The following is a 12,151-nucleotide window of genomic DNA, read 5'->3' on the forward strand; positions in this document are numbered from 1 at the left end:
GAGAAAGCGGTTTTATTTTCACATCTTTCTTTATTCCACTTCCATACGGACTATCCTTCATCATCTGAAATCTGGTTTGATATTTTAATAGGACGGTCAATACGCCCGATCTTCCTCTCTCGTTGGCAGCGTTTGACTTTTTTCTCCCTGTGTGTCCCAGGGCTGAATGAGTGTATGATCAACAACGGCGGCTGCTCTCATGTGTGCATGGACCGGCCAATCGGCTTTGAGTGCCAGTGTCCCCCTGGCTACCGGCTCCTGGACAGAAAGACTTGTGGGGGTAAATAAAAATCGATTAGGAAGATGGAGCTGTGTGTGTGTGTGGGTGTGTGTGCGCTGCTCTCTGCTTTATGGCTGTCTGTTTTTGTTTAATGTGCCCAGTCTCTTACTCCCAGAGGGGAACTGGCATTGTCATAACACCCTCCCCCTTCCTGCCCTTCTTCGCCCTTCGAACGCTAACGTTTCCTCATCACATCCGAGGAAAAAATTCTCCAGGAAGTCCGCCGGGACGCGTCCTGTCCCCCTTCTTCCCTGCCATTTAAGGCCCTTGTACATGTTCACTCGTCCGTGCTGTCGGCTTTTCTCAGGGTCATGAGTGTGAATTAGTCCGTGTCCGTGTGTGTCGGGTCATCGGTGTTCTCTCGCCGCCCTGCAGACATCGACGAGTGTGAAAACCCCGACGCCTGTAGCCAGATCTGCATCAACTACAAAGGGGACTTTAAATGCGAATGCTATGAAGGCTATGAGATGGACCCCGTCACCAAGACCTGCAAGGCGGAGGGTGAGTCTGAAGCCTGGGGCGTCCAAGGTTGGGGTTCTGAGCCTGGAAATTTCAGCTTTTTCCACCCTTAAAGCCAAAAATTGCCTCCTGATTGGACAGTTTCATGAGACTGATATGTTCAACCATGCAGAGCACCTAATTTGGCGCAGCAGCTCTTGGGGATCCCTGACTGAATCGCTGTGGAGGCCAATTATACCAAATTCAATCTGGCATCATGTCAGTGTTTGTGTGACAACAGTTAAACTCTTTGGAACAAAGTGAACTGCACTTTTCTTTGACCTTCAAGTGCAGCCAGGAGCTACAGCTCAAAGTTTAGTTTAGATTACATAGCCTTTCAAGAAACCTTTAAATGCCTTGAAATGCCTTGAGAACGACTTGAATGGCATTTGTGAGTAGTGGAGGAGCAAGATGCCATTTTTTTTTCCAGAAGAAAGTGATTATATCGCTGTCAATTAAAGTGAGCTAATATTAGTGCACATTTATGTGTTTGTATTTCCCTGGTCTGTCTGTCTTCAAAGTGCATGACTGCACATCTTCTCTCCCATCCGTTTATCCCAGGAGACAACTGTGTCAAAAGTGTCAAAAGTGTCAAACTCGCCATCGCCGTCAATGTTTTCAAGCACCAGGGGACAGTTTGTGTGTTTTTCTGTAGAGGAGATGGAAATATTGTCACTGTCCTAGCTAGCCTTTGCGATTTGGACCCGAAGAGAGAGCAATGTTGTCAAGGGAACGTGCCTGGGGTGGGGTGAGTGCAGTGAAGATGGTCAAAAGGCGAGAAAGTCGTTAAAAACTGTGCCTCTGGAGATAACTGCAGCTGTCGGAATAAAGAGATCAAGCTTAATATAGATGTTCACTTGACAGAGGTGGACTGCTAGCGTGAGAGCTAAAGTCCTCCCTGCAGGCACACGCTGTTTATGTGTCTCTACCCACATTTCTTCACGGAATTATAAGGAATTAATGCATGGTAATGTAACCCCCCCACCCCTTCTGTTCCGTTTAGAATCTAGTTAAAATGCATCCTGAGTGTCCTTATCACAAGTGGACAGCTCTAAAAATAGGTGTGAATGCAGCTAAAATGAAACAAGGTCACACTGCCAGGTAGATGCACGAGCCTGAAGCTGTCTCTGCTAATAAAAGGCCACTAAACTTGTTAGAATAAGATTTTCTTTTCTATTTTTCTGTCAAAATCTGATATCATCACGCCAGAGATTACTTTCCCATTTTGTTGCTTTCCTGTCTTTGTTAGTGCACGATATTAATTGTTCTCTGATTAAGCGCTGCTTGTTTGACCCAGTTTCAAAATTTTCTGTTTTTCCCTTCAAATTTAGCATAAATGCCCAGACATAAATTGCTCCAATTATGGATGTTGTCTCGTTTGGCTGCCCACTTCTATCTTGAGCTTTTGTGGACCACAAAAAAAGGCAAATAGAGACTCAGCTTTGTGGTTTTGTGTAGTATAGAATCTTCTTCTGTGGCGTTACTTCGAGAAAGGAGATGAGCTCTGTGCTAATGAGAAAAAGGAGCTTCTGCAGCTTTGTCTCCAGGGCTCCAGAATAGATGGAGGTATCACTTATTATTATTATGCTTAATGTGATAGTAATAGTCCTAATAACAGCGGTTAGCAATGAAAGTAATACGCTGCATGACCACGAGGCAAACGCTTAAATCAGTTTGGGATCACGAACATTTGCATTGTTGCAATTTCCCTGCTGATAAAATCAGGTAGGATTATCATCTCTCTAGGGAACTGGTAGGCTTAGATTACTCTGCTAACTCTTCACCAAGTAGCCAGCGGCGGTGGGATGGGCCTGTGTTACATTCGGTTAAATAATGGATCTTTTTGCATTGGGCCGATCTGGAAACTGTAGCTGACTCACATCCACAGTTCTCCTGTTAAATCCCGTCTGCTTCCACTGCAGGGAAAAGCCCTTACTTGCTCTTCACCAACCGGCACGAGATCCGACGCATCGACCTGGTGAAGCGGGACTACAGCCAGGTGGTGTCCACGCAGAAGAACGCCGTCGCTCTGGACCTGGACGTAGCCAACAACCGCGTCTTCTGGTGCGATCGTTTCCACCGGAAAATCTACAGGTAAAAAGTGATCCTCTGCCTCCTCTTATGAACCCAGGCTCAGGTTTGCTCCCCTTTTAGCTTCATTCCACACAACCAACTTGATTTTCTCCCTGGAGTGTTGTCTAATTGGAGCAAAGCCTTCTTTTTATAAGCTGATCTTAGCGGAAAGGATGTCCCTGGAAGCCCAAATTAAAATTCCCATTTGGGAGCAGTGACGCTTGGCCCTCACCTCGCAGCCAGTGGGGAACCCATGAGTGGGACCTTGTCTAATCTATTAAGTGGTCCCCTCAGAAGGACACTAACCCTAGGATGAACCTGCTCAGGGTGCCTCAAGGCTGCCGCTCACATTCTCATCCCTCTGCATCCTCGTTAAGCTACAGCGGACAGTCGTACCGTCGCATGTTCTGATTGATCCGTTGGATGCTCGGGTAGTCAAGGTTTATCTGGGGGGGGCTTTTACACCCTAATGTCTGTGGGATAATGTTTCAGGATACAGATGCATGTTTGTAGAATGCATATATCGATCCCCCTCCCCTTTCCCCGTCACGCTATCGAGTAGACTGAGATTCCCGTGTTCTCTCCCCCCCCCCCCCCGCAGTGCCTTCATCCACGAGGCCAGCGACCCCTCCCAACAGGTGCCGCTGCTGGAGTCACACCTTCACACCCCCGTGGGTCTGGCCCTGGACTGGCTCCAGCACAACCTCTACTGGACCGACTCCGGAGACAAGTCCATCTCCGTGGCCTCGGCGGACGCCACCAAGAGGCGGGTCCTCATCAGCACGGATCTGAGCGAACCTCGCAGCATCGCGCTGGATCCCCACCACGGGTGAGGGAGACGAGGCGTCCACACGGGGGTCCGGAGGGGGAAACCCTCGAAGCCGGGAGTTTCTATCACTTTTTAAATATGTGGGATGGATATTCATCAAAGTTGATTCCGTCTCTCCATTTCCCATTCTTAGCACAACAGTGTGATACACAGCAGAAATCCCAGTGAGTTTGAACAGGCAGGAATGCCCCCACAGTGAAATAATTCCAGCCTGCGGAAATTGAATAATAGTAATCCTCTTTTGGGTCTCTGCCGTACGATAAACACAGGAGAGCTGTTGTTGCTTTATGTGGGAATCCTGAGTTAGACGCCTGTGACCTATTTAGCGTGCTGACTCAGTATTTTTCTACATAAACTCCGTCCTAGATGATCGCTCTTAATCCCTCATGCCTTATAGAATTTATGCCAGCATGTGCTGCTGCAGCCTTAGTGCCCCACGGTGCCGACAGAGGGGAATCTCGTGGCTGGAAGCAGACGAAATTACTAGATATGGGTACTTCACATAGACGTAGGAGTGGGGGTGTTAGTGCTTGTGTACTTCTCTCTGCACAGAACAAGATAGATCATCTCTCTTATTTTTCCTTGTCCATAACAGCTTTATGTACTGGTCAGACTGGGGCACGCGGGCCAAGATAGAGAAGGCCGGCATGAATGGAGTGGATCGACAGGTGCTGGTGGCCGATAGCATCGAGTGGCCCAACGGGATCACTCTGGGTGAGCTTCTCCTTACTGCTGTAACTAATCAAATGTCAAAAGTGACTGATATTTCAAGGTTAAATGTGAAATTATGAGAGGGGAAACGTTAAAGGTTAGCATTTGAAGTGCTTTAAAAGTTATCGATCCGTCCGGCAAAATGCAGCGGTGAGAATCTGACATTTTAAAAGTTAATCAATCCCAGCTAAAGGGATTTGTTGGACAGAATTAAGAAGTCCCCACCTCAAAGACCAATCAATATGTGCTCAATCTCCGTGCACGTGCCCGTGTGTGTTCCTCAGACGTTGCCAACCGCCGTCTCTACTGGGTGGATTCCAAGCTGCACCTCATCGCCAGCGTGGACCTGAACGGAGCTCACCGCAGGACGCACATGTCCTCCGGCGAGACGCTGGGACACCCCTACGCCCTGGCTGTCTTTGAGGTCCGAGCGCCACCGATTTCATCCTCCCACCCACATCCCATCATATCTCATCTCCCCCAGCCTGCAGCGCGCCCGTAGGTCCGAGTGTAACCACTGTAAAATCCAGTTGACTGCGGCGCTCCGTCTGCGTGTGCCTGCGAATTCTCTCGCAGGCTTGTGCAGCGGAGCGCGCTAACACACACACACACACACACACACACACACACACACACACACACTCGTGCGCTTGGTCATCAGCCAGTGTCTGTAAAGTGCTGAAATTTGAATCTGGTCGTGCGCAGCCTCGTTATTTCAGGGTGTTCACTTTGTAGTGACCGGTTTGATGTGGGGATTATGGTTCTGACCCGAGTGGGCCGTTCCCTGATGGGACTCCTCTCAGAGGGAAGTGGTCTCAGCGGGAGCAGAGACAGGCGCTGGGTTTCAATCAGGGCAGTTAGGGCGTCCCCATCTGCCCCCATCTGCCCCCATCTGCCCCCATAAACAGTAACTTTTAGAGTTCATCTTCATCTGCTCAAGATTGTTCAGGCTATTTAGTGTTTGTATTTAGGAATTCCACCATGCCACCATTTCAGGAGGTTTTGCATTTTGGAATGCTTTTGAACGGGAATGTCGGAACCCAGTCCGCAACGGCCATAATCCAGCCGGGTTTTCTGTGGAAACCCAGGTGAAGGAGTGAGGTAGGTTGGAAAACCCGGTTGATTCGCGGTCCTCAGGGATGGGATTCCGACGCCCCTGTTAGAATATTACAGAAGCTTCGGGATGAAAAAATCACAGCCTTCCAAAATACCTCAACAAAGTTATTAATAGAAAACATGCTTAAGAACCCCCCCTCCCTAATATTTATATTTTATTTCCTAGGTTTTCTTTTTCTGAGTGCACTCCTGTTTCCGTCTGGCCTGCTGGCAGCTCGCAGGAATGATGATAAATGTTCTCAGCCGTAACAAACGGTCCATCTCGGGCTCCTCTGCCCTCCTGTGACTAAACGCTCACCTTCTTCTGGATGTTGAACTCGTCTGTTATTGAGCGGCTCCGGTGGTTCCAGGTCAAAGTGCCGCCTCCCTCTGCTCCGCTGCTCCAACACAAGCAGAGGCGCACACGCAGTGCACAATATGCTGCCGATATCTTGGTTTCCAAGGCAACCACATCTTCATTCATAGAAACTGACCCCAACGATGGCACCTTTAGTGTCCTTGACTGCTGGAGACGAGCGCTCGCTGCTTTAGGTCTTACTATCCCAGAGAAAGAACCAGGCTCTGCGGATCAACTGGTTCCTGAGTATTTGGAGTCATTTTAATCGTGATTTCATTATCGTTAAGCCTCTCTAAAAGCGTTCCCTTCATGGTTTCAGTCAGTAACGATGCTCAAATTCTCACCATTATAATGGCGCTGGCGGTGTCTTACGCGCGTAACCATAGCAACAGCACACAGACCCAGTTCAAGCCATTGTTTGCAATTTATCGTAGCAATGAATTGGAAGCATCTTAAGTGACTCACCAGCTCGACACCGCGGGATACTGCCTAAAAAAAACCCCTTTCAGATTCAACTTGAACAGCATTTAAAGCTAGTTTACAGACTGTGGGGAGTCATTCAAAGGCGGGGAAAGAAAAGTCCAGTAAGACAGCACCTGTCTGTGGGTTGCAGGATCGGATCTACTGGACAGACAGAGACAGAGCGGCGGTCTTCATGGCCAACAGGCTGAGCGGTCAGGACATCCACACCCTGGCCGAGAACCTCAACGACCCCCACGACATTGTTGTCTTCCATCAGCTCCGACAGCCTCAAGGTGCGTGTTGGTGCTTGAACCCTTGAAGGTTTTGGACCTCAGACACCAGGTTTGAAACCTCCACAACCCCTTTGAGTTGAGTTTGGTGGCTCCTCTCTCTCTCTCTCTCTCTCTCTCTCTCTCTCTCTCTCTCTCTCTCTCTCTCACTCTCTCTCTCTCTCTCACTGTTTCTCTACCTGTTCTTCCCTCCAAGTGCGTCAGCAGAGTCTGCTTATGTTTAAATCTTTCCCAGTTTGCATCCCAAAAGGACACAGTGGACTTGAACCCGGGGGCTGTGCTGGCAGAGTTTTTCAGAGTTGCCACATTAAATTCTCTCGAGGCTTTGAGCCGGTGTTGATGCAGCAGCAGTGTTCACAGTGGGGGACAGGAAAATGTGGCTTCTTTTCCATGTCTGTCTGTCCGTCTGAGCGATACTGGAACCATAACCAGTAACTAGCTCCACACGTGTCACCTTGTGTAGGGCCGGACAGCTGTAATCTGGGCAGCATGGCTAACGGAGGCTGCGAGTACTTGTGCCTCAAGGCTCCACAGATTACGGAACATTCACCCAAGTACACCTGCGCCTGCCCCAATGGACAGGACCTGGGCCCGGATATGAGGGGCTGCGTGCCAGGTGAGCATGTTTATCAGCTTGAAAATGAACTTGACGCAGCTGAAACTGATTCGTTCACCCTCCGTCCTCTCCTCGCCCGTCCTGCCTGAATGACAGCGCCGACGAACGGCACCGCGCCGACGTCCCCGTTACCTGCTGCGCTTACTCCCAAAACCAGGGCAAACGTCCCCGACAACGTGGCACCCCCCTCGGGTCAGGCATCGCAGGCTGACGCCACCTCCCACCTGACCACGGCGCCCTCTGGTGCCCCGGAGGTCCTCACACCCCTGTCCACCCCGAAGCCCGTGTCGTCACAGGAGTCCAAGGCGCTGGGCTCCACCGCCACCACGACGGTGGTCTCCACCACGCCTGGAGGCGACAGCAGCGTCTCCCAGCACTGTGAGTGAGCCGTACATGCAGAGTCGATCCCGTTTAATGAGCTGCACCGCTGCTATAAAGGGAGCACATTTTACATTCTAGGGCCAGGAATTTGTGGCCAAAATGTCTGACACAGCAAAACTTCCTCGTCAACTTCTTTCCTTTCGTTGCCAAGCAGCACATCCAAAAGTCCGACCAGTGCTCGTAATGTACCATAACAGCCTCACCTTTGCCCTAATGATGCCAATAAAGCACTGCGCCTCCGGGCCCTAACAGCCTCTCCAGGCTGACTTTAACAGGAGTGATGGATTTTCGCCTTGGAAATGTCACCTTTCCATCTATAAAAGTGCTGTTATGTGATGATGGGCTGTGCCTGTAAGGATGTATGTAATGGTGGCCGCATGTGAATAACACTAATACGGGAAGTAGGCGAGGTGCTGCCTGCGTGGATTAAGTCGAGAAGGTCGGGAACAGCGTGAAGGTCGTTGTTTTCCTTTTTTCCGAGGCTCTTTTCACTTTATGTGAAAGCGCTCGGCGGTGCACACGTGCTCTTCCGCTCTCTGCCTCCACTGATTTATTTCTCACACGTTTCCCCCCTCTATTTCTCACTCATCCTCCCTCACGCTGTGCTCTAATCTGACTCCTGACTTCTCTCTCTCTCTCTCTCTCTCACGCTTCAGCTGGGAGCGAGCATTTCCTCCTGGGCGAGAATCTGACGGTGGCCGTGTTGGGAGTGGTCATCCCCATTGGTAAGTCATCTGCAGTCTTCCCGTCTGTCTGTCCGTCCGTGGTGAAGGCTGGCGGGGCTGCTGTCCACCTTGTTTTCCATCCACTCTGAACCTCAGGACCTCCCCCTCCCACCCACTGACCGCCACATTCATCACCTGTCTTACATTAAGTCGTTGTGTTGGGCTCCAGTGTAGACAATATTGCCTTGGAGGCGCCTGATAAAGGACAACTAATAATTTAACAAGTGATAAATGAAAGTGACGCCTCCCTGGGTGGGTTATGGACCACCTGCTGGTCCAACCACCCACCTTCCACCACAAATTATCCTGCTCCCCTAAAGCATTGCATCCCTGTGTGGGCTTGAACCATCAACCTTTTGGCTGAATGTGTTATCCAATTGCTCCTCAAAGACTGTGGATGTTAGCTGAGCTAACATTAGCCCAGGGGTATCTGAGTCTCTTCAGGTGGATTTATTTATTTATTTGCCATTTTGGCAGGATATTCTTCTTTTTTTCTGTCTTCTGTATCTAAATTAAAAGTAGCACAGTTACAAAATGCTGAAGTCAAATCAAGGGAAAGCCAAACTGAGATGGAACACATGCCAATAGATTGGGAAAGCTTTACTGGTTTACTTTAATAAAGCAATTTAATAAACACATTTTGCCCTCGGTCACCCACATTCTTACGTGCCGGCCGCTGATGTGGTCCCGCATATTAAATTTACAGGCTGTGGCGGCCTTTTTCTGACCTTGTGTTTATCTGAGCCACCCACACACAGCCACCCTGCCACTGCCCCCCTGACCCCCTCCGTCCCCTGCGTGCTCCTTCTCCTCCTCTCTGTGCCTCTCATTTCACGCCGTGGACTCGTTCTGCCTCATTAACGCTGCCCCTTCCCCGTGTCCCTGCCGCTGTGTGTTAAACGCATGCAGTTCCTATCGTTGCCACAGTGGTGTTCGGCCTGGTCTGCGCTGGCGTCTACCTGGTCTGGCGCAACTGGAGGCGCAACTCCACCAAGAGCATGAACTTCGACAACCCTGTGTACCGCAAGACCACGGGCGAGGGCGAGGAGGACGAGATCCACATCGGACGGACCGACGGGATGGGCCACCACGCACATCACCACCCGTACCCACAGGGCGTCAACGTGGGAGTTGTGGGTGCCAGCGGGGGCACCTGCCCGCAGTTCATCGCCCTGCCACTAGGGGGCAGCATGCCTGACCCGGGAACTCATTGGTACACCGAACAGCCGATGCTTTCCTCTGCCAAGTGAGCCCCCGCGGCTCAGGACGCGACGTGCAGGGACGTCACAGGTGACTCAAACTGTTGGTACAAGCGACATATCATCAAGTGTTTCGAGCAGCCACTCCACATTCTGTGCCAATTTCCATTCTAGAAGTTATTTAATACATTTTTCTGTGCTGGATTTATTTTCTGGTATGCAGACAGATTTAACTTCAGAATTATTCATGTAATATAATGTTTCCTCAGCACTGACCTTTATGGGGGGTGGGGGAGGGGGGGTAAGGGTCTGAACTGTGAGTTTTATGTCTTGTGAGAGATTCTTGACTTATTAATTTGGACTTTGTGCTATTCCTGGTGGAGCGCCGCGAATCCTCTTTATTCTTGCGTTTGTGGGACAATCTGTAGAAATTTTACATCGGAACCGTTCAGAAAGTTTGCCGCTGAAGCTTTTTTGGGGGGACTAGATTATATTTTTAGTTTTCCCCTTTGGAAGCAACAGGTTTTCAGATGGACTTGAGGAGTGTTCCGACCTTTTCCAACCAGCAGAGACGCTTTCTGTCTTTACTGTGACTCGTTTTTATGTTCAACGATCTGTGAAAAGCAATAGACTGCAGCTTTTAGTCGGGCTGCGCCGTTCCAAACATCCTCCAGCGCGGAGAATTTTATTTGAACATCCACTTTTGACTGTGATAAATGTGCACATAAACACACGCAGGGCAGACAGAAAACGCACGCTGTTCTCCCGAGGACAGCGCACAGTCGTCACCCCCCCCCAAAAACCCCCACAAACAGCATGTATAATTGCTCACCAGCTGACAATGCAGCCGTTCGTCGTTCCAGGCAAAACACACTCGAGCATGTGCACGCACACACACTCCCTAAACCAAGCTGGGCTCCGAGGCCTCTGTTATAAGGCCCACGTCTGGGTGGGTAAAGGCCAGGGGAGGTGGGGGGGGCAGCGTGACGACAAAGGCCCGCCGTGTGATTTAATCCTGATGAAATGAGGCTGAGACCAAATTTTCCGATCAGCGAAGGCGCCGGCTCCGTCCTGTCGACGCCGTCTGGCCGTTCATAGACCTCAGAGGTGAGCGTGTTTGAGTGTGACGCACGTGAGTCCAGGCGTTTGTTCCACAGCCATATTTGAACTGTTCCGTACGCTCTTTGTTGCACAACCCTCTTCGAATGCCTTCTGTGTCGCGTGTTGCATGGAAAGAAACATTGTAAGGTGTGTGTGTGTGTGTGTGTGTGTGTGTGTGTGTGTGTGTGTGTGTGTGGTGTGTGTGTGTGTGTGTGTGTGTGAGAGAGAGAGAGAGAGAAGAAGCTTTGAGGGTGCTCTAAAATTCATTGGCCTGTAAATATGTTTTCATAAGGTTTTTTGATAATGTAAACAATAATGTAAAAGAGATGTATATAAGATTTTAGATAAAATGTGGACAGCTATATTAATTTATTTGTATTAACGGAGAGCACCGCATCCCCTGATTGTAAAAAAAAAAAAAAAAAAAATCCAAATCATACACTAAAGTGGTCTGTGCTGTTTCTTGCTGTGCATCGTTCAGATCCCTTTTGTGTGTGTGTGTGTGTGTGTGTTGTGTGTGTGTGTGTTCTCCCCATTTTTCTTCATTGTTCTCCCTTCTGGAAACGAGCTCCCTCATCCTTACAGCACTTCCCGACTCCGTTACTGAGATGGTTTCTGTGCCTTTTTGTTTTTCTTCTTGTGTTTTCTCGCTAAAATGGACGGGAATCGGCCCGTCGCCACAAACTTGTTAAACACACGACTGGCTCCACTTATTGATTTTCTGTAACGGATTTCTTTTGAATATCTCTATATATTGCTATATAAAATATGACTGAAAATCCTCTTCCGTTTCATTTTCCTGGCGGAAGCTCACACACACACACACACACACACACACACACACACACACACACCACACACACACACACACGTGCTGCTTAAAGAGAATATTTTGGTGTCAGTGAAGATCTTTCTGGAGCAATGAAAACATTATTAGCACCTCACATATCAGGAAAAGGAAGAGAGGGATCATAAAAAGGGTGACGCAGAGGTAAATAAGCAGACTTTCATCACTCAAACTAAAGATTCTCTGATTTCTGAGCCAGGCGGCTGATTAATGAGCTGTTTCCCTCAGCTTTTATCAGAGCATTTGGAAGCCAGTAAATTAGGACGTGTTGGTCCTGCAGCTCCAGCCAACAGGACGGCACGTAGGGGACCCGCAAGACAAAAGGAGAACGAGCCCAACTTTTTACTAATATCAGAACGAACGCACGCTTTTGACGAATGTGTGTGAGCTTTTTAGAACAAAAAAACAATAAAATAAAACAATAAAAAGCAAAAATAAGCTTTTGAAATAAATGTGTTATAAGTTTACTGCACGTGTTTGTGATTGGTCCCTCAGAAAGATCATCCCAGCCAACCTGACCGGGGACAAACGCTTCAACAAAAGGCTGGTGTCCCAAATGAGTTTCGATAAGTTCGAGTTCATGCCTTTGACCAAGGTTTTTGAATTTTTCTGCACTGGAACAGGAAACAAGCCTCTCTTACACATCTCTGAGAGTCCAGTCTGGACAGCCGATTCATGTGCAGCCG

At 49.1% G+C, this 12,151-nt stretch overlaps 1 protein-coding gene across 3 annotated transcripts in view; it reads left to right on the plus strand.

Moving 5' to 3' along the window:
- Nucleotides 1–11,402, plus strand: part of LOC130538894 (low-density lipoprotein receptor-related protein 8-like) — a 45,507-nt gene extending 34,105 nt beyond the window's left edge. The window contains exons 8-19 of one of the 3 annotated variants that reach the window (XR_008953995.1): nt 161–280; nt 656–781; nt 2,701–2,872; nt 3,453–3,680; nt 4,276–4,394; nt 4,676–4,815; nt 6,458–6,599; nt 7,060–7,212; nt 7,309–7,590; nt 8,250–8,318; nt 9,228–10,814; nt 10,850–11,402. Coding sequence is in view for 2 of the 3 variants with exons in the window: in XM_057056879.1 (XP_056912859.1) it covers nt 161–280; nt 656–781; nt 2,701–2,872; nt 3,453–3,680; nt 4,276–4,394; nt 4,676–4,815; nt 6,458–6,599; nt 7,060–7,212; nt 7,309–7,590; nt 8,250–8,318; nt 9,228–9,568 (1,892 nt within the window). In the remaining variant the exon portion in view is untranslated. Of the gene's footprint in view, nt 1–160; nt 281–655; nt 782–2,700; nt 2,873–3,452; nt 3,681–4,275; nt 4,395–4,675; nt 4,816–6,457; nt 6,600–7,059; nt 7,213–7,308; nt 7,591–8,249; nt 8,319–9,227 lie in introns of all 3 variants that reach the window. The other 2 variants (XM_057056879.1, XM_057056880.1) reach the window with 2 other exon arrangements.
- The last annotated feature ends 749 nt before the right edge of the window (nt 11,403–12,151 follow it).

The sequence above is a fragment of the Takifugu flavidus genome, chromosome 15 (assembly GCF_003711565.1).
Source record: "Takifugu flavidus isolate HTHZ2018 chromosome 15, ASM371156v2, whole genome shotgun sequence".
Classification (NCBI taxonomy): Eukaryota; Metazoa; Chordata; class Actinopteri; order Tetraodontiformes; family Tetraodontidae; genus Takifugu; species Takifugu flavidus.